This window comes from Galeopterus variegatus, unplaced genomic scaffold (genome assembly GCF_000696425.1).
Source record: "Galeopterus variegatus unplaced genomic scaffold, G_variegatus-3.0.2 Scaffold1054, whole genome shotgun sequence".
NCBI classification, from domain to species: Eukaryota; Metazoa; Chordata; class Mammalia; order Dermoptera; family Cynocephalidae; genus Galeopterus; species Galeopterus variegatus.
Window position 1 is genome coordinate 185,801 of NW_007727165.1, and position 23,198 is coordinate 208,998.

The following is a 23,198-nucleotide window of genomic DNA, read 5'->3' on the forward strand; positions in this document are numbered from 1 at the left end:
CAAAGGGACTCAACTTATGACCTCTCGGGTCCCTGCCAGCAACAAATCACAGACCTCTAAGAAATAGGACGCTCTATACTCCACATATATTTTTAACTCACAACAAACTCTATTTGAAAAACTACAACTATAGCAGGATGAGAAGTGGCAGGCATTGCTGATCCTATGGCTAATCCATCTATCTTACACTAAAATATGTTAGGGATAAGGATGCAAAATTGCATGACCCACTCCATGGGCATATCCCATAAGCAAGGACAAATTCTGGTGTTAGCTGTAACTCTAACCACATCCTCTCAAAGACAAGAAAACAGTAATGAAATGCAAGTAAGAGTGACATTATTATAAGAATACTTTTCACTCTATTCCAATAAAAGAAAATAATTCCCAAACTTTAAAAAAATCTGCTTAAAAAAAAAGCTAATGAGGGCTGGCTGGCTAGCTCAGTTGGTTAAAGTGTGGTGCTGATAACACAAGGTCCTGGGTTCGATCCCTGTACTGGCCAGCAGCCAAAAAAAAAAAAAAAAAAAAAAAAAGCTAATAATACACCAAACAAATGATCCTGATTTTCAGTATGCTGTGTATGGCAGCTGCATAATGCTGATCCAGAACATTATTGTCTATTTAAACAATACCTTAGCAATGGTGTCCTGCAACCGATTGGCATCGTTTCTGGTATGAGCCAGATCTTCTTGCAGGTTACTAGCCAGAGTCTCTGCTTTTTCTTTGTCCAGCCTAACACTCTCCAGGAGATCCTGAATATCAGATTTGTCTCCAGAGTTATGGATAGAATACAGCTCTGCCACTTTCTGCTTTTCATTCTCCAGCTGGGCCTTCAGACGATTCATCTCTATCTGGTCACTGGCCACTGTGGCTTTGTACTCCTCTAACGTGGCTGCCAAAGCTGCTTTACCCTTCTGCTCAGACTCAATAATTCGCTCCATGTGGTGACTGCGCTCTTTGAGTGCCCCTATCATTTCTTGAGCTTCCTTGTTGTCTTGTTCTGCCATTTTCAAAGTATTGCTTAAATGCTGCTGGACACCAAGGAGCTGTTCTCGTTCAAAACGGGCATTCTCAGCTAGGTCCATATACCGTTGTTCTAATTCCATATAGCGTCCACTTTTTACATCTTCATCTATAACATAAGAAATGTGATGTTCATCTAGAAGGGAGCGGAAATATTCAATCTGTCGACTAAAGTGTTCCAATTTATCGCTTTGCTGACATAAAGATTCCATAAGAATAACCTTCTCTTCTCCGAGCCTTTCATTTTCACTATTCAGTTCTTGGGTGATCTGTTGTAAATCAGCTAGCTCTTGCAGAGTTGCCTGAAGTTCCTCACTCGTACTATGCTGGTTCTCTTCCATCTGGTGTATCCGTTCTGTCAAGCAAGCGACAGACACTTCACTGGCGTTCCCACTGCTCCCCTTCCGAGAGCGCTCTATGCTCGGGATGCCTTCAGACTCTGAGGATGACGGTGCATCCAGTGCATCATCGCTTGATGTGAGGGGCTGGTAAACCTCACTGCACTCACTGTCTAGGTTGTCCATAGAGTTACTGTGCTGATGGGCCATGAGAGTATTTTCATCTTGACTCAAGAGATCTTCCACTGACCCAGGGGCAGAGCCTTCCACTGAAGAAGTCAGAGTTCCTCCTCCATCGCTCTGGTTACCAGGGGCAATTTCTGGGCTCAGGGACTGATAGCCAAACAGTTTTTCAGAATTGTCTAACCTCTGCTCTAGGGAAAAGCCCAATGCATTCAACCTGTCCTTTAACATTCTGTTTTCATTTTTCAGCTGGTTGAGTTCTTCACGAATGGCAGTATTCTGTTCCTGTAACTGCAATAAAGTGGACTCAACATCAGTTGGCTGGTGAGAGATAATGGTTTCCTTCTCAGATTTTTCATCGCCCTCAGAGTGATCCTCATTAATGCCCAGCTGAGCACGCATGTCTCGGAGTTCATTTCTCAAGTGTAAAATTTCCACATCCTTTGTTTTTGCCAGCGTGAGAAGATCTTTCACTTTGGCTTCCAAAGCAGCTTTGTCACTGATCTGATTGTCTGATTTAGACTTGCTCATGCGAATATCACATTCTGTAGCAGTGCGACTGCGGGAACGTTTAGCCAGTGCCACGTCATTAGCTCCCTGACCTGCAGAAGGTAGTTTTTTGCTCTGGTTTAGTCGAGTACGTTCACGTAATCTTTCTCTAGTAGAACTGGATTCTTTATTACCTGCAGAAGTGCTCCGCTTGGTTGAAGAACTCGTGCCTATGGGTTTGAAACAAAGAATTTAAGGCAAAAATATCAGCAATAAAAAAGCATATATAGGGCTGGCCCGGTGGTGCACTGCTACAGTGTGCCGCTTGGGAGCGCGGCGGCGCTCCCGCCGAGGGTTCGGATCCCATATACAGACCGGCCGCTCACTGGCTGAGCGAGGTGCGGGCGCAACACCGAGGGTTGCGATCCCGTTGCCGATCCCGTTGCCGGTCCCAGTCCGGTACGGGCGCGACACTGAGGGTTGCGATCCGTTGCCGGTCACGAAAAAAGACAAAAAGGAAAAAAAAAAAAAAAGCATATATAGGGCTGGCCCGGTGGTGCACTGCTACAGTGTGCCGCTTGGGAGCGCGGCGGCGCTCCCGCCGAGGGTTCGGATCCCATATACAGACCGGCCGCTCACTGGCTGAGCGAGGTGCGGGCGCAACACCGAGGGTTGCGATCCCGTTGCCGATCCCGTTGCCGGTCCCAGTCCGGTACGGGCGCGACACTGAGGGTTGCGATCCGTTGCCGGTCACGAAAAAAGACAAAAAGGAAAAAAAAAAAAAAAAAGCATATATAGTTCATGCACCAGGACTAATGAGATAAAATCTAGGATCTACACATTGATTTAGACCTACAATAATCTTGCCTTACAGTCTGTTACTTTAAAATTCAGTTTCCTCAAAACCAGATCTTTCATCTTTTAACTATCAATGGAAAAGAAGTTATACACTTTATTGAACAGTGTAAAAGGATAAATTTTATTGAATGTGAATTATATGTCAATAAAACTGTTGTTTAAATTATACACATTAACTTGAATCCAAAAGCAGGGCTTTAAACAGTTGGCCAGGGGCATAATATTCTAGGACAAACTAGATGAAGATGATTCTAGAATTAGCTGGTCAGATGGCAAACTAACTATAAACAGATGGTGAAAGGAGAGCACAGGTGGAAAAGAAGGGAAAGGCATCCTATGGACAAACCAAAAATCTAAGCTACCTACAAGAAACACAAAAATTATGACTAAAGTAAATGCAAAAGTTTCCACACCATAGAATACCACATACATAGTAACAATAATTATAACAACAATGCCTAACACATACCTAGCACTTATTCCAAACACAGTCATTAACACTTCATATACATTAATTTATACAAGCCTCATCAAAACTCTGAGGTTGGTGCTATTATCATCCTGTTTCACAGGTGAAGAAACTTTGACAAGGAGATGTAAAATAATTTGCCAACTTCCCATAGGTAATAAATGGATGAGCCAAGATTCAAACTCAGGCAGTCTGGCTCCAGAATTTGCAACTTAACCAGTATGTTATATCGCCTCTCAAAATGTTAAGAAACAATGACGCGTTAATGTTAAGTAATGAGATGTGTCGATCAAATCTGTTTCACAAATCACACTATTACTTAGCTGCTAAAATTTTAAACCTGTCAAAACAATTGACATGATCACTTATTGAATACAAGAAGAATAGGAATATGTTAAAACACCCATAAATACTTAAGAATTAATTAGAATTTTTTCATTTTTAAAAATAAGATCTAGATATAATCAGTAAACATTTTTAAAGAACCTCCTGGTTCTCTGTGCAGTGGGCAGCAGGCTGTGGAGGTAAGAGGGAGCAAATGGTCTACATGATGCAGGAAGATAGCCACTAATCTTGCCATTGATGGGGTGTAGAGGAGAGGGAATTCAGGCTCGTCACAAGTTAGACAAGGATGAGGAAGTAGAAGTGAGCACAGCGGAGAAAGGAAAAGTAAGGTTACACTGTTAATGGAAGCCGTAGGGGAATGTTTATATAGAGCCCTGAACATCAGGCAGAATTCAGTGAGTCACAGCAAGTCAATAAATGTTCTTGAGCAGGGAACAAACATAACAAAAAGCATTTTTATCGAGATGAATCTAGAGGACAGTAAATGGAACATCTGAGAAAGAAAGCAGAGTAGAAGGGCCTATATTCAGGGGGTGGCACTAAGAACAGAGAAGGGATAATAAATCTGTGACAGGTTTTAAAAGCAGACGTAACAGGATTAGAAGAAACAACTGTATATGGAGGCCAAAAAAGGAAAAGGATGATATAACTTGTTCCCCCCAACATTAATTCCCTTCCCCATTTCTGTAAATGGCACCATCATCCTTATCTAAACCAAAAACCTTCCCAAGAAACAAAGATCTGTGCATGTTTGATAGACAAAAGGGAAGGAGCCAATAAGGAGGGAAGGACTGATAATGCCCCCAAATGAAAGGAGAGGTAAAGAAACAAGAGGAGAGGAAGAGACCAAACACAAAGAAGAAAAATCTCCCTTGTGGGATTACTATGATGAGTGAGTAGACAGAATAATCTGAGGTAAAGATAAGTGAATTAGTACCTTGAAATCAAACACCTTAGGGAACTCATTGGGAGTAAGTAAAGGTAGAGCAGGTGACTGAAAAATTAAGAATGTTGTTATGGGTTGAATTGTGCACCACTCCCTTGCCCCAATTCATATGTCAAAGCCCTAAACCCCAGAACCTCAGAATGTGACTAAATCTGGAGATGGGGTAATTAAGTTAAAGAGGTAACTGAGGTGAAATGAAGTCATGAGGGTGGGCCCTAATCCAACATGACTGGTGTCCTTATAAGAAGAGGATATTAGGACACAGATACACACACACAGAAACAACCCTGTGAAGACACAGCAAGAATGCAGCTGTCTGCAAGGCAAAGAAAGAGGCCTCAGGAGAAAGCAAATCTGCTAACACTTTATAATCTCGGACTTCCTGCCTCCAGAATCGGGAAATTTCTGCTGTTTAAGCCATCCAGTGTGTGGTATTTTGTTATGGCAGCCCTGGCAAACTAACACAGATATACAAAGCCATACTAAGGCTACTGATCCAGGGAGGCGATAACTGAATCCTGAGATCAGGTGGTAGTCAGCAAGGAACTATGTGTGCAAACACATGGAATCTTTTCCAGAACAATTCTAAAGGCAGGAAATAGGAAGAGATACAGATGGCAATAGAGTAATTTTCTTCTTACCACATAAGCTGTAGTATTAAATGTAGTGATGACCCCAGGCTTGGGAGTATAAGACCTATAAAGTTCAGTCCTTGCTCCACCACCAGCCTGTGGCCTAGTTCAAACTGGGTCCCCAATAAATATTTACTGATCAAATGAATGCATGGCCTTGGGCAAGATGCTTAAGTTTTCTCATCTCTAAAATGAGGATACTCATAATCTCCACCTCAGAGAGCTACAGTAAGAATAAAATGAAACAATGCCCACAAAGCACAAAGTAAGGAGGTAAATATTCCCTCTTGTTATTCACACCACAGCTATATTATAATTAATAGTGGGGCATGACATAGGATAGAAAGAAGAGTCTGCAGGTCAAAGCAGGAGAAAGGACAATAGGTAAACCAAAGAAGGGATAAGAGCCTAAATGATGATAGAAGAGGACCTGCTATCATTTTTGCCAATCTGCTTTCATAAGCTTTATTACAAACATGATCTTATATTTACTACAAATTCTACAGTTTTTTTCCTACAGATGTAAAAAGTAAAACATGATAACATTACTCCTATAACGTACAACGAGTTAATTTATAAACTCTATCAAATCTAAAAACAAACAGCTGCTAAACGAAGAAAGAATGGGAGAATTAGAATAAATGAATATAGGCACTGATCAAAGGACAACCAGAAATATCCTGCCTCCTGACGGACAGACGCACCATCACCTATAAAGGAGTCTGTGATAAAAAAATTTTTTTTAAAAAAGGAACCTGAACCTGTCCCATCAGGGCTCTGGATCTAATGCAACTTACAGTAAACAGAGAGGACAAAGGATAATGATTGAGGATATCATGGGGATGTTATGACATCAAAATCTAGATCCTGGGAAACTCTACAGGTCAAATGAACAGTTTCTAAAAAAAATTAAATTACAAGAAAAAAGGGGGTAAACCCATAGATTAAAAAAAATCTTAAGAGGCACATCAGCCAATTATTATATGGGAATCTTATGGGAATCTTGATCCAAACAAAAATAGACAGTAAAAAAAAAAAAAATCCCATCATTTATGAGACTGGGGGAAATTTAAATATTTATTGAATATATGATTTAAGAAATGATTATTAATTATTTTAAGGACTGATAATGGTATTGTGATTATGTTTTTAAAAGAAGTCTTATCTAATATAATGAAATAGTCATTGATGAAATTATATAAAGTCTAAGATGTTTCAAAATAATAAGGGAGGGTGGGTTTCAAGGAGTTAATATTGGCTATGAGTTTATAATGGTGATGAGTACATGAAATACCAATCTGTCTGCTTTTGTATATGTTTGAAATTTTTAATAATGAGATGGAACACCTTAAACACCAATGCACTCTGCCTATTCAAACAAAAAAGGAGTTGAAATCTTAGACTGAATGCTACCCATACCTGTGTTAATCTTGGATTTGTTCTCCACGGTTGTCATGGCAGGGACAGATGCCGAAGGCGGTGCAGATGGGCAGGTGCTTTTCCTTCCTTTAACACCATTAGTCACCGTTACCCCACCAGCCATTCCAGCTAAAAGGTCATCACTGCTCTTGGTCTAGAAGCAACAAAAAATAAAAACAAATGGACTAGATGAAGCAAGATTAAACAATATTGAGACTAAACAAAGCTCTTGATTTTGATACTGAGTTCAAGAGCTCTGCAAAGACTTTCTGAGAGTAAACAGCACACCATACTGTCCTACAGAAACAGAATCTCTTAACAGGTTTATAAATAATCACACCCTTCTTTTTAAAATACAAAAATCATACACATAATCAAAGATTTTATAGAAGACTGCTGGGTGCCCACACGTGCCAGATTCAGTGAGTAACTGGAAAAAGTGAAGACATTATCCCTGTTACTCCTTCTAGGACATGACTTATGAATAAGAATCATTTTAGTGATGCCATACAGGCTATTGCAAGAAGTTCTACAATGCCACAGGAAAGTGTCACCTTGCAACTGCTAGAGAGAAATATCATTACAAGTCAAATCTTCATTGCCCTAAAGTGATTCAATGATGGAGCCAATATCTAAAAGAAATTATTCTGAAATTTATCTTTCTTACCCTATCTAATTCCCTAGCAGTCAAGTTTAAGCCAAAATTGAAAAGAAGATCTTTTTAAGGCCCGGGTGATATATTAATTAAAAAACTATAGATTTTATGGTTAGAGGAAGGATTAGTCTGGCTAAATTATCACACTACTTAAGAAAGACCATTTGCAATATTTCTTTATATTTTATAAAGACAATTTTAAAATATAACGGGCTTTTTGTGCCGGCCCCGTGTCGCACTCGGGAGAGTACAGCGCTGGGAGTGCAGCGACGCTCCCGCCACGGGTTCGGATCCTATATAGGACTGGCCGGTGCGCTCACTGGCTGAGCGCAGTGCGGGCGATACCACACCAAGGGTTGTGATCCCCTTTCCGGTCACAAAAAAGACAAAAAAAAGACTTTTTTTTAAAAAGAAAAACACCATGGATAATGGGACTGATTGTAAAATTATTATTTAAGAAAAATAGTGAAGAAATCTGTTTTTACTTCTCCTAAAAATGAGAATACAGAGGAGTTAAAGATCTGTTGCGGGGTGGGGGGGACAAAACAAAAAATTAATTTTTAATAAAAGAACCAAATAGTTTTCTCCCTTTAAGGTGAAGGTATAAGATAGCCAATTGATTTATCTGTCTTCTATCTGGAACCATGCTCTCTCTCAGATAACCATAATGAATTCATTTCTACAGGTTAAAATAAATGGCTCATAAGTACCTAATTTCTAAATTCTCTTCTGGTTCTAAATGTCAGTGACTTCACATAGAGTAGACTTTGGTTCTCATCATTCAATTATGAAAGTTATAATACAGTACCACCAGGTAGGTCAATCTATCTTATTTAAAAAGAGGCAGAAAATAGATCAATGTTTTTAATGAATTAAACAGAATTAAACTCTGATAATTAAGGATTATCACATTAAGAGAAATGAAGAACATATAAAGAGGAAAAGGGACACTGCATTAATCATGAAAGACTGTTTATACTCTTTAAGGGCTGTTTCTGTTAATGAAAACTGTTCATCAACTACAATGCAAAAAAATTGGAAATCAAAAGTCATATCTCTGGGCCGGCCCAGTGGCACACTCGGTAGAGTGCAGCGCTTGGGAGCGCAGTGGCGCTCCCGCCGAGGGTTCGGATCCCATATGGAGACCGGTCGCTCACTGGTTGAGCGCAGTGCGGGCGCAACACCGAGGGTTGCGATCCCGTTACTGGTCACGAAAAAAGAGAAAAAGGAAAAAAAAAAAAAGTCATATCTCTTTCCTGTCAATCTGCCCCTCATCTATTAGTCAATAAATAAATTCAACATACTCATATTTTCAAATCATCTTTTATATTCCATTAACAAAGATTATCTCTGAGCTAATTTTTCTTTCTCTGTAAGTTAAATATTCTTTCCTTTCGTAACCATTACCTGAAAACCACCATACATAGTTATGTGAAAAGTGGCTTGATCATCCCCCTTCTCTGGCTACAATTTGTTACAAAAAGGCATTTAAGTTAAGCATACATTAAGGCACCAAATCACAAACTCTGCACTTATAATAATAAGATAGTACAGTACTGCCACAAGAATAAACCAGTGAAATAATAAAAAGTCCATAAACTATGTATATACAGACACTTGATTTATGACCAAGGAAGCCATGCAGAAAACACGGGCTTTCCAGTAAATAGTCCGAAGTCAATTGTATATTCATAAAAGGGGAGGAAGATGGAGTCAGGAATGAATCTTGAGGCCTATTTCACACCATATCAAAAATAAAGTCTAAGGTTTTCTAAATGTGACTCAAGATCCTGAATCATAAAACAGAGAACTGATCAATTTGACTACATAAGAATAAAAATCTAACACCTAGGTCAAGGGCTTAGATCCCTATACTGGCCAGCTGCCAAAAAAAAAAAAAAAAAAAAAAAAAAAAAAAAAAAAACTAAAAAAAAAATTTAATTAAAGAAAGGTTTTGGTTTTTTTTTTTTTTTGTCTTTTTCGTGACCGGTAAGGAAATCGCAACCCTTGGCTTGGTGTCGCCCGCACCGCGCTCAGCCAGTGAGCGCACCGGCCAGTCCTATATAGGATCTGAACCCGCCGTGGGAGCCTCGCTGCGCTCCCAGCGCCACACTCTCCCGAGTGCGCCACGGGGCCGGCCCTAATTAAAGAAAGTTTTAAAAATATTTTGCACGGCCAAATAAAAACATCATGAGAAAGTAAAAAAAAAAAATGAAAAAATGGGAAAGAATATTTACAACATCTCATAGATAAAGGGCTAAGATCCTTAACACATAAAGAACTCTTTAAAATTGAGGGGGAAAAGACCAAAAACCAAAAAGAAAAATGAGCAAATGAATGAACAATCACACACAATCAATACACATACACACACAAATACATAAAAAGATGATCAATCTAACTCATGATAAGAGGAATACAAATTAAGCAGCATTGAGATAGCACTTGTCACCTATCAGTCTGGCAAAAATGAAAAAGTATCACAACACGTTCTTTTTTTTTTTTTTTTCCCCTTTTTGTCTTTTTTCGTGTCCGGCAACGGATCGCAACCCTCAGTGTCGCGCCCGCACCGGACCGGGACTGGCAACGGGATCGCAACCCTCGGTGCTGTGCCCACCCCTCGCTCAGCCAGTGAGCGAAACCGGTCTGTATGTGGGATCCGAACCCTCGGAGGGAGCGCCACCACACTCCCAAGCAGCGCACTGTAGCAGTGCGCCACCGGGCCAGCCCACAACACGTTCTTTTTTTTATTTATTTTTTATTAGCATATTCATTGTTACAAATTACACTTGTTCCTTATGCCCCTTATCCAATCTCTACCCTTCTTCTTCTCCTTCCCTCCTTCCCCTTCCCCCTCTAATAACCATAGATTTGGTCTCTCCATCTGATAGATTAACTGTTCTTCTGTTGGTTTGTTGCCTAGATGATCTGTCCAGTACTGAGACAGGTGTGATCAAGTCCTCCCCTATTATCGTAAATTACATGCTTCTTCTATTACTCTGGAGTGTGCTTTGTGGAGAAAGAGGACCTCTTTTTTTTTTTTAGTCTTCACTGGTGCCTCTCTTTGTGTCAGTGTGCAGTTGAGAATCTGGCGTGCCATCTGCATAGTGGCTGTGACTGCTGCTATAAAGACTAGCTGCTTTTATGGTAGCCAAGGCAACTGTAGTGGCTATGGAGGACTACCTGCGTGAAAATGGTGTTTTTGGTGCACTCTTAACCTGGTTGTGGCTGCGTTAGGCTTCCCCCAGGACTCCACGCCTAAGGGCCCTATCAGGACCCCTGACAAAACATTGTTTGGGGAAGAAAGTAGGGAAACAGGCACTCCTATAAGTTGCTGGTGGGAATGCACCTTGACATAAGCCTTATGAGAGGAATCAGGCAATATCTAACAAAACTACATGTGCATTTATCTTTTGCCTGGGACCTCTACTTCTACGAATTTAACCTGAAGACACAACTTCAATGATATAAAAATACACATACACAAGGTTATTCACTGCAGAATTGTTTTTCATTTCAAAATATTGGTACATCTTAAATGCCTATACACAGGTAAGTGTACACATTAGTGAACATAAAGTATTAAACAGCTATAAAAAAGAATAAGCAGACTGCTACAAATTGGTATGGAGAGATTTCTAAAATACATCAAATGAAAAATAAGCAAAGCACAAAAGAATATCTTATACCACCTTTTGTGTAAGAAAAAGGAAATAAAAAAATATATGTGTATCTGCTCATTTATACAAAATGAAACAGTAAGGATTAACAAAAACCAAACTGTTTACATCCAGGGGGTGTGTAGGAACAGAGTAAGAAGGAATGAAGGAGGGAAGAGGCACTTCTCTGAATATATATTCCCATATAATTCTGACTTGTGTAACCATGTTAGTGTTCACATACTAAAAATTAATTCATTAATTAAACAAACAAGAGTGGGGGAAGCCTAAAATGGAATACAATAGGAACAATGTACGCAACAGTATTTCGAATGAATAACACAACCCAAGTATCTTTTGAACATAGTATTTTGACAATAAATCCTCAAACTTTCAAGCTAAAGACAAGAGTATAAACAAATATTGAACTCTAGTCAGTAGGTTTGTTTTTCACAGTGGTATGAGAGAGCAATTCTGAAACTATTTTCTGTATATTCTAGGATTGAGAAAATAAGTACTATAAATAGACTGTAGATAAAAGAAGTCAGGTTTGTCACTGTCAGAGAAAGGGATTATAATTATGGAACATGGAAAGGCTCTTATGCCCTTGTACATCAATGGAATTTTAAGTATCAGTGTGAATTCACACATTTTAGTGTAGAGAGAAACAGATACAGAAATTGATATAGATATGTGTGTATGCATATATGTGTGTGCGCATACCTATTTGTTTTTCCCAAAAGCAATGAGCATACCTAACTTCCAGCTTGGGTTTTTAAGTATCATCCTTTTAAGTACAAAACTTATTGTGCCGGATATTAAAGTGTTTACAGAACACAGGAGCCAGCTTGAAGGGACTACCACTGGCCGCATCAAGGCATCAAAATAAATGATGCTAACAATTCATAGTCCACTGAATAAGAATCCATGAATCTACAATAATAAAAATGAAAATATAGGGCCGAGCCCGTGGTGCACTCGAGAGAGTGCAGCGCTGGGAGTGCAGCAGAGCTCCTGCCGCGGGTTCGGATCCTATATAGCGATGGCTGGAGTGAGCGCAGTGCGGCCGGTCTCAAAAAGGACAAAAAAAAAAAAAAAAAAAAAAAAATATAAGTGGAGGGTAGTAAGAATTCTTCCTTATAGTAGAATTCTAATAACTAATAAATATAGAAAGAATGATGGAATTAGCAAATTGCCATTTGACAAAAATCATAGCAATAATTGACTCTGGAAAGAATTATCAAAAAAACCCTTAAAACCAGAGTGAAAGTTTAGTAAGAGGATATTTACAAAGTCTCAAAGTATCTTCAACAAGATTCTTATTAATTAAAAAAAGAAACATAGTAACTCAACGATAGAGAAATCTAGCCAACACCACCTTAAAAGAAGTAACTTTAACATTCCCAGTAATGGAACAGACTAAAGCCAAGTGCTTCCAGAAATGCTACACTAAGGACACATGGCTTCTGTGGCATTCCTGCCCAAAATGTATAAGCTGAACCTAATCATAAGGAAACACTGACAAACCCAATTTGGAAAACAGTCTACAATTTCTTTAGAAATGTCAAGGTCATGAAAGACAAAGACAGGAACTATTCCAAATTTAAGGAGATTGAAGAGCATAACAACTAAATGCAATACATAATTCTGGATTGGATCCTGGACCAGAAACAACAACTTTTTTGTCTCTTGCTGTAATGGAAATGAGAACAATAAGTGAAATTTAATGAACGCTTATATGTTAATGTTAATTTCCTGATTATGTAATTGTACTACGATTATAAAGGAGAATGTCCTTGTTTTTTAGAAAATACACACTGAAATATTCAGCAGTAAAAGAGCATTACGTCTACAATTTACAGTCAAACAGCTCAGGAAAAAAATCATGTACGGGGCCAGAAGATTTAAGATTAGCCCTACCCACTAAAGTTTTTTTTAAAAAAGGCACGCAAGAAGAAAATTCAACAGTTCCTGCTCAAGAATTCTTGGGCCTGGGGGCCAGCCTGTGGCTCACTTGGGAGAGTGTGGTACTGATAACAACAAGGCCATGGGTTCGGATCCCTATATAGGGACGGTCAGTTAGCTCACTTGGGAGAGTGTGATGCTGACAACACCAAGTCAAGGGTTGAGATCCCCTTACTGGTCATCTTTAAAAAAAAAAAAAAAAAAATCGGGGCCGGCCCAGTGGTGCACTGCTATAGTGCGCCACTTGGGAGCATGGTGGCGCTCCCGCCGAGGGTTCGGATCCCACATACAGACCGGTTCCCGCTCACTGGCTGAGCGAGGCGTGGGAGCAACACCGAGGGTTGCGATCCCATTGCCGGTCCCGGTCCGGTACAGGAGCAACACTGAGGGTTGCGATCCGTTGCCGGACACGGAAAAAGACAAAAAGGAAAAAAAAAAAAATCATGTATGCATGTATGTATATATGTATTATACAGGAAAATGATAATCATGATAAAAGGTCAGCATATAAGTAAAGATTATACTGAAATTATTTTTACTAGTCCTCCAACTTTTCTGTAAGTCTAAAATTATTTCAAAATAAAAAGCTTTTAAAAAAAATTAATTGCAGATAGAGGAAATAAAAATAAAATCTAAAGCAAAACACTTCTAGAAAAAAGTATAGAAAACTCTTCTTGACCTGGGGATGGGTAAAGATTTCTTACACACACACACACACACACACCCCATAAAGAAAATATTAACAAACTGGGCTACATTAAAATAAAGAATCTCTGTTCACCAAAAGATACCATAAAAGGAATAGAAGGAGAAGGCACTAAGTGGGAGAATATATGTGCAGCTCGTGTAAATGACAAAGGGCTCCCATCTAGAAAAGGGAAAGAACTATAAATAGTATAAAAAGACACTATACCACCTCACATCCACTAGGACGGCTACTATCAAAAAACAAAATACTCTCTCTCTCTGCTCCACCATTCTCATCCTGTGACACCTGCATTGCCATAGAGTCACTTCACCAGATGTGTTTCCTGGCCTCTGGACTTCCCAGCCTCTGAAACTATGCTGAGTAGATGAATTCCCTTCCTGGCACCTACTTTCTGCACTGCTGGTGTGAAATTCCTTTTACAAAGAACAACACAGCTTTCATTTTATCAAAATACGAATCGAAACTAGCTACTCTAGTAGTGGTACAGCAGTGCCACCCAGTGAAGAATTCCTTAAATATGAAGGACAGAACATCCTAAAAGTTGGCAAGAGAAAACTGCTGAACACTAGTATGGCCGCAGACGTCGGCAAGAGGCACCTCAAGAGCAGGCTGCAAAGACTCAACCAGCTCCGCCGGCTCCCCGCGCCCCTCCCGCCAGAGCAGCAAGAGCACTGCCAGCTGCCTCACTGTGCACCTTCCACCTACCAGCCTCTTGCCATTTGCCAAGGGTCCAGGGCACCTGAGGCCTCCGTCACCCAGGGCATCCCAGCCATCTCCCACCCCAGGACTCTCCAGGCCACCCCCACCCAGCCCCAGGTCAGGCACCCAAGTGGTCCCAGGCATCAGTGCCTGGCCTATGGTCCTCCCCTCCAGCCCTCAGTGCTGCAGCCTATTCCCAATCCTCACTGTCCCTCTTGCCCCACCCACCCAAGTTGTGCTATCTAACAGTACGAAAGTAAATTATGTGGTTTTTCTAAAGACAATATTATTTGATAGATCATTTGTGAGAAACAGCCTCAACTTATAAATCAAGGAAATAGCTAAATGACACCAGAGTACGTTTGGGATAATTTGTAAAGAGAAATAAAAATGTCAGTGATTTAAAAAAAAGCGTTGGCTAACAAGATGTGGAGAAATTCGAACCCTTGTGGGAGTGTAAAATGGTGCAGCCACTATGGGAAACAGTATGGCAGTTTCTCAAAAAATTAAAAATAGAATTACTGTATGATCTAGCAATGCCACCTCTGGGTATATACCCCAAAAGAATTGAAAGCAGGGTCTTGAAGAGATATCTTTACATCCATGGTTATAACAGCATTACTCACAATAGCCAAAAGGTGGAAGTAACCCAAGTATCCATTGACAGATAAACAGATAAACAAAATGTGCCATATTCATACAATGGAATATTACTCAGCTTTAAAAAGGAAGGAAATTCTGATGCATGCTACAACATGAATGAACCTTGAGGACATTATGCTAAGTGAAATAAACCAGTCACATAAAAGACAAATACCATATGACTCCACTTATATGAGGTAACAAGAGTAGTCAAATTCATAGAGACAGGAAGAATGGTGGTTGCCAGGGGCTCGAGGGAGGAGAAAATAGGAAGTTACTAAATGGGTACAGAGTTTGTTTTGCAAGATGACAAATTCTGGAGATGGATGGTGGTGACAGTTGCACAACAGTGTGAATGTATTTAAAGGCACTGAACTGCACACTTAAAATAAGTTGTCAAATGTTACGCATATTTTACCACAATAAAAAAAGTTGCAGAAAAAAAGACTCTGCAACAGAAAAATGGGCAAGTGACTTGAACAGAAACTTCACAGAAGAGGACATCTAAATGTCCACTGAGCATATAAAAAGATATGAAAAAATGCTCAATCTTATTGGTAAAAACACAAATGCAAATTAAAGAAAGCCACTGCGCCATTCCTTTACACACCGCTGAATGGTTAAAATGAAAGGAGTAACAATGTTAGTGCAGGTGAGGACGTGGAATAACCAGGAGTATAAAATGGTAACCACTTTGAGAAATGATTTGGCCCTATCTATTAAAGGTAAACATATATGCATCTATGACCCAGTAATTTCACTCCTGGTTATAGAGACAACAATAAATGGGTACTCATATGTACTAAAAAGACACTTATAAAAATGTTCATAACAGTATTATTCTTCATAGTCACAAAGTGGAAACTCCAGAAGTCCATCAACAGTACAACAGATAAATAAATTGTATTATATTCATCCCATGGATTACCAGCACTGAAAAGTAAGGAACTGCGGCTATACGCAACAATATGGATAAGAAACCAGACGCAGATAAAACAAACAAACAAAAAAACCACATAATGTATGATTACATCTATATAAAGATCAAAAACTGACAAAATTTGGGCCGGCCCGGTGGTACACTGCTATAGTGCGCCGCTTGGGAAGCGCGGCGGCACTCCCGCCGAGGGTTCGGATCCCACATACAGACCGGTTCCCGCTCACTGGCTGAGCGAGGCGCGGGAGCAATGCCGAGGGGTGCGATCCCGTTGCTGGTCCTGGTCCAGTACGGGGGCGACACTGAGGGTTGCGATCCGTTGCCAGACAGGGAAAAAGACAAAAAGGAAAAAAAAAAAAAACTGACAAAATTTGGGCCGGCCCGGTGGCACCCTGCTATAGTGCGCCGCTTGGGAAGCGCGGCGGCACTCCCGCCGAGGGTTCGGATCCCACATACAGACCGGTTCCCGCTCACTGGCTGAGCGAGGCGCGGGAGCAATGCCGAGGGGTGCGATCCCGTTGCTGGTCCTGGTCCAGTACGGGGGCGACACTGAGGGTTGCGATCCGTTGCCAGACATGGAAAAAGACAAAAAGGAAAAAAAAAAAAAAACTGACAAAATTAATCTCTGGTGCTGGAAGTTAGGATGGTAATGATTTGTGGGAAGGATGGGAAAGGCAGTAATTAAATGGGGGGCACAAAGGAAGCTTCCCAGGGGCAGGAATGTTCTGTTTTCCGACATAGGTGGTACTTGCAGGGTATGTTCACTATGCGTTGATTCATTAAGCTCAACAACTATGCTTTGTGAACTTCTCTGTATGTATGCTATACTTCAACAAAAAAGTAAAAAACAAAATGAAAAACAACTCTGCAACTCCCAACTGACTTTTATACAAAGTGACTTGTAGGCTCTCTATTTTCCCTATTTAATTTTTGCTACAAAATTCTGTAAATACATGTGTGTTCCCACATATAACATTTCCCATCAGCAAGAGTGCCTAAAAACATTAATTGGTGAAGGAACAAAATTTTAGCCTACTTTTTAATAAAATGCAAAATACAAATCAGTTGGTAAAAACATTCCAGATATAAATAATGAAATACTACAACCAAAATATGCAAGCTTCTCAAGGTCAAGTTCAAGTTTCATAGTCTGCATCTTTATCTCAAATTTTAAGATTAGTTTTCAAATTTTACCTTTCAATTTTCAGAGACAGATCGCTCATACTATTGACTTTTATATTGCAAGAGTATGATCACAAATCATCAAGAGTTATAATTATTTAGATTCTAAGTGTACTAACTCCCATCTACCCATTTCTAGAAAAAAAGTATTCTCAGTATAACGAAAAAGTATACTACTTCTGCAAGCACTAGCCATGAATACATGAGCAGTATGTAAACCCTAAAAGTGCGAGAGCCAAGGAGACCATCTCTACATTGAAAACAATCCTCTCCACTGTTTGTGACAAAGGAGAATTAGCCATACAAAGGCCCCAAACCAGATGTAACAGTTCCTGACAAGAGTGGAAATAATTTCTCCCAAACTCACTGTGAACAGCATTAGTGCTTCATTTTATATTTACAAAAGCTCCAATCTGCAGTATGGTGCTCTGGATCAAGAGTCCTTTCCCCTAACTCTCAACTAGGTCTAGCTTCAAACAATATTTGAAATGAAAGAGGGGAGAAATGCATATCCCCATACCCAGCTACTATAACAAGTGTAATGAGCATATTGTGCAGTGACAGATACATACATATGAGTATCTATACATGAACGGGTATGTACACATGATGTTTAAAGCATTAAAAGCTAAACACTTTATTCATTTGGTTAATCATCAATGCTCCATCATAGGTACAGGAATTCAAGTTGTGGGAGGTACCTATGTGCCAGAGAAATACACTGAAACATGAAAACTTACAAAAATAAGATAACACTTAAGTTTGTGGGATCTCAAAGCCCCTTAATGTTTCCAATTTTTCCATGCATTTTCACTATATTCTTCTTTCCTTCTGTCTCTAGTTTATACTCAGTAACTTTTTTCTTCTCTTCTCTTAAGTGAAAGCAATTGCTTCAGTCCAGGCAAAGTGCTCCCAAACAGTTTTACCTCTTACCTGACACACAGAACTACTTAAACAAACCTGCCAACACAGCAGAGCCAAAGCTATGGACAACTGGCATGGGCTGGCTAAAACAGTTATACAGCTTTGCTTTACAATGGAAAAGTACTCACTGTTCAAGATAAAACTACCTAAAATAAAATTAAAAAGTCAAACTACCAGCAACTCTGGATCCAGTCCTCAGAAGATACAACAATCCTGCTCAGCGCACACTCCACTGTAAACTTTCAAAGACACTGCCAGCCACTGACAAGGAGGCAACAAAGGAAGGCAGTAGTGCACATCCAATGAAAACATTTCAACCAGTTCTTCCATTCACATAAATAACAGGTCACCCAGTCACATAGGAATTTTACTCTGAAGACAGCCCCACAAACTGAGTAACCAGTTAGGTCAGGAAATGCCACCTGTCTTACATGACACAGTGGCAACACTGCCACCAGGAAAATAATTCTAGGTGTTGATTCAGACTAAAGTAAGTAGGGCAAAGGTCTATTTCTGATACCATCCTCCAGTCCACAGGATGACACTTAGCAACTCAGCAGGGCTGTACCAAGGAGAAAGTCTGGGGGCGTCTCCAAGCCCATGGAATAAGTCTGGGTTCAGTTTTGACAACCTTGGAATAGAAAAACCAGCATTTCCTGCTAGATCTTTCAACATATGCAAGGAAGTCCCTCATCAGCTGTTCCTCTGAGATGCTTCTTAAAATAATTAAGCCATGATCTATCAAAGCCCTGCCGGGAAAAAAGGCTTTGTTTCTCTCTATCAAAATAGCAGAAACCACCTCCAGGTTTTCTGCACAGAGTCAAAGTTTCTACCCAAAATACCACAACTCTAAAACAAACAAGCAAAAAACAAACAAATGAATTCTTAACTGAGAAAGGCTGGAAAAATACACACAACTGTGTGGATCTCTGTGCAATGACATCTAAGATTTGATCAGCAGAAAAATGGCAGAAAGCAATCTTATCCCTTGGATGGTCCAAACCGACACAGACACTAAGAACACCCCATGGGGAAACTGTTAACGCTCAGGAATCAATCCTGAGATAGAGAAAAGTTTCCAGAGCTAACCAATAAAAATACTACAACCTGTCATTTACTAAGCATTATGTGCTGTGTGCCAAGCCCTGTGCTAAACACTTTCATATCTTCCCTCATTTAACCATGACCACAGCCCTATGAAGCAGGTACTGATCCCAGGTCTCTCTGCTCCCAAAGCTCATGGTCTAATTACTAGCCTATACTAACAAGAACTAAATCAACCCCTAAAGGAGTGTAAAGAAAACTAATTATGTGCTTACTAAATATGTGCTTACCAAATTTAACTAGGATTAATAGCGGATTCGCTGTCAGAAAAAGAACAGCAATGTGCGGTGCGTAAAGGGGTGGGGTGGGAATATAAACATCTAAGGGTTCAGGAATACTACCGACGGTCATCTTCTAAGACTTGGCTCATATGCTCTTTTCATAAAAACCTTCTCAGGCTAGGAAAACAGTATTTTCCTACTTGAAACTGTTCACACTGCTTTACTACTCTCCCAGGGCACCTGACATTTTGCACGTATCATTCAGTTATCCATTTTTGTGCCTCACCTCCATCTTTTATTTCACAAGCTCCTTGAAGAAAAACTCTACCTCCTGCTCACATGAGCACAGAGCCCACAATGCAGATGCTCAATTATTTGTTCTACAAGTTAGTCTATTACTTGGTTTCATTCTAAACACAGACCAAAAACACCAATTAAGTTCACCCCACTGTAAGCTCTCCAAAGCTATACGTTCCAAACACCAGTAGAGGGTGAACCCTAAATAATGCTCATTTAGTAAATAAAACACCATATTAAAATTCACTCCTCCTAAAATCCATCGCATATTGAAACATCACCACGTTAATACCTTTGACAATGATGCTGCTGTTCCAAGTTTTACAAGTTTGCCTCCTGTAGTTGCTGAAGAGCTGTTTTCAGGTTTAATTTTTTCTACCGTTTGTGTTTTACTTATCCCAGACACTTTAGGCACTGAGCCAACACTCCTGCTTGCTTTCTTCATTCTGGGCTGCCTTGTCGTGATGCATTTACAAGCAAATCTGTGGAAAGAAATGGCAATACACTGAGAACGAAACTGGAAGAAAGCTCAAGAAATTTATTTTTGAAGAATTTTACTGTGTGATAAAGATGTTTGAAAACTAGATGTTAATAAAAAAAATAAAAGTTGAAAAATTCTTAGCCTTGCTCACCAGAATATAACCTATTTTCAAGGTTTCCTCCTTGAATATGACTAATTTGAATTATTTTGTGCATTCTAGTTCATTCAGTAAAAAGAATATCCTATATCTTTAACAGAACTGACTAAATATTACAGTGTTCATTATCTTCCACATTTCATAAAGCAATAATCATTCCGGAATTTGGGAATTAGCCATTCTGCAGGTATCTAAGGGAGATCTTACTTTCCCAAATAGCCAGTAGAATCCTAATTTCAAATATTTGTTGTGATATCCCCACATCAGCCAGCAGAATATCCCAGAAATCCCATCATTCAAGATCTAAAGATATTTCCCAGTATATCCCTTTTATCAGGAGACAGCATAGAAGTTCTTAATCAAAATATTAGTCCCAATTTTTGGTTAAGAAAATAAGGCCATTCTGTATACCTGTAAAGAATACAACAGGCCTGGCCAGTTATCTGAGTTGGTTAGAGCATAGCCATGTAACACCAAGATCACGGATCCCTTTACTGGCCAGCTGCCAAAAAAACCACAAAAACAAACAAAAAAAATACAACCATTCTTCCAACTAAGTGGTACATATGAGGGGTCTTCAAAAAGCTCATGGAAAGATTCTTACTATCTTTTAATTCTATTTTTCCACAAACTTTTTGAAGCACCCTTATACTTGATTGATTTCAGAGCTAAGAGGACTTGAAATAACATTGGCAGCACACAAAGCTAAAACTAGATAAGCTCTTAAATATACATTTGTTAACTGAGCAAGAAAGGCAGTCTCTACAATAACATCATGTATAAGGGGTGGCCAGTCAGCTCAGTTGATTACAGCGTGATTTTGACAACACCAAGGTCCAGGTTTCGATCCTTGTTACCGGCTATGCCAAAAAACAAACAAAACAAAAATAATGTACATATATATATCATGTTTGGAACACACCATGGATCATTTTGGGTAGAGTAATACAATTAACAAAAATGAAAGCCTAGGGCAGAGAGGGGGAAAAAAAAGCCTACTTTGCATGTAAGGAGGTTTATATACAATGACTGAGAAATCATACTGAGAACAAGAGGAGGATGGTCTATTTTATGAAGATTTCTACAGACTAATAAAATAGAATAACCTTTAGGGGAAGAAAAGGTTCATTCCAACAGCCCTACTGAATATTTAACTTAGACTGTGCTCAAACATTCCAGATTTATCTTGCCTTGACAACACAAACCATACCAACTGGTTTGGTGGCGGGAATGGTGAGACGGGCATATGGGAGAAGGGGGCTCTGCTCCATGCTCAACATGAGGGTGCCTTGGAGCAAAAAGAACCTCGTGACTAACAACCAAAACACAGCACAAACCGCAGAGACTCTTCTCTAGCCTTCCCCCAACTTCCTGGTTATTCCTTATAGAAAATGCTGTATACTCTCATGATTAAATTACCTATCCACTCTTAAACCTTTTGCTTTCTATTTTCCTATTCCATTTGAGTAATCTTCCTAGAGTAACAACTCCTTTTAGTTCAGCTCAACCATCTATTTCCTGTATCTTCCCAGAAGATACTAAGAATGACCAAGATAGATTCAAGTACCTTCCCATAACTGGTAAATATACAGTTATATTTATCCCGGCCAACCAGCAATTTATGCTTTTCTCTCCTATAAAATGAGGATATTATATTGGATCCATTCACTAACTCAAGATACTGTAGAAAAATTAAATCAAGTTCTAAGAAACTTTCCTTCAACTTCTCACTTTTTTGCTTCTCTTCTCTAAGTCTTATATCTTGTAAATGGTTCCCCAAAGTTTCTTTCTTCTCTCCTCCAAATTCCATGCCTGCACTCCTTTCTACTACACCACTCAGACCCTCTACCATTCTCTGCCTATTCTTCCAGCCGCTGTCAAACTAACACTTTCTAGACCAGCACAATCTAACAGAACTTACAATGATGAAAATGTTCCATACATCTGTCTATGCTAGTACAGTAGCCACTTGAGGTTATTAAGTACTTAAAAGGTGGCCTAGTGTGACTGAGAAACTGAGTATTAAATTTTATTTAATTCATATTTAAAGCTGCATGTGGTTACTGGACAACACAACAGATTTTTCTTTTCCTGCTGCTCTGTACCAGAATTAAAACCTAATTAACTACCACTTCACACTAATCTACTTTGATTATAGAACGGCTACAGTCAAAAAGATAAACAGCAACAAATGTTGGAGAGGCTGTGGAATAACTGGGCTGCTGGTGGGAATGTGAAATGGTACCGAGGCTTTGGAAAACAGTATGGCAGCTCCTCAGTTACACATAGAGTTATATGATCCAGCAATTCCACTCCTGTATACATACCCAAAAGAAACAAAAGTTTTGTCCACACAAAAAATTTACACACAAATTATCAAAGAAGTATTTATTCATAATAGCCCCAAAATAGAAACAGTCCAAAAAAACCCCAAATTCTCCAAATTAAACTACAACAGAATTCTCTTAGCATTTAAATTATTTTACTTATTAGTATATATGTTACTTATTAGATACACCTTAATACAGTTCTCAGTTTACACGCTTTCTACATACCAAATAACTTTGTTTCAATTCCAAATGTCCATCAACTAATGAATGAATAAACAAAATGTGGTATACCCATCCAATGTAATATTATACAGCCACTAAAGGCAATGCAAAACCAATTAAAAATAGTGAAACATTATACTAAATAAAAGAACCCAGACACAAAGATCCATGCATTATATGATTCCATGTGTATAAATTACTTAGAATAGGGCCAGCCCGGTGGCGCACTGCTACAGTGCGCCGCTTGGGAGCGCGGCGGCGCTCCCGCCGAGGGCTCGGACCCCACATACAGACCCGCCCCTCACCGGC

General features: G+C 39.5%; 1 protein-coding gene across 5 annotated transcripts in view; it reads right to left on the reverse strand.

The window, feature by feature from the left end:
* SPECC1L (sperm antigen with calponin homology and coiled-coil domains 1-like) overlaps positions 1-23,198 on the reverse strand; it is a 148,556-nt gene that overhangs the window by 95,738 nt on the left and 29,620 nt on the right. For 3 of the 5 annotated variants that reach the window (XM_008574500.1, XM_008574502.1, XM_008574501.1), the window contains 3 exons: positions 19,992-20,181; positions 6,706-6,859; positions 636-2,266 (listed from right to left, as the gene is read on the reverse strand). In XM_008574500.1, the coding sequence (XP_008572722.1) occupies positions 636-2,266; positions 6,706-6,859; positions 19,992-20,144 (1,938 nt within the window). In that variant the 5' untranslated portion in view covers positions 20,145-20,181. The remainder of the gene's footprint in view (positions 1-635; positions 2,267-6,705; positions 6,860-19,991; positions 20,182-23,198) is intronic. The other 2 variants (XM_008574503.1, XM_008574504.1) reach the window with 2 other exon arrangements.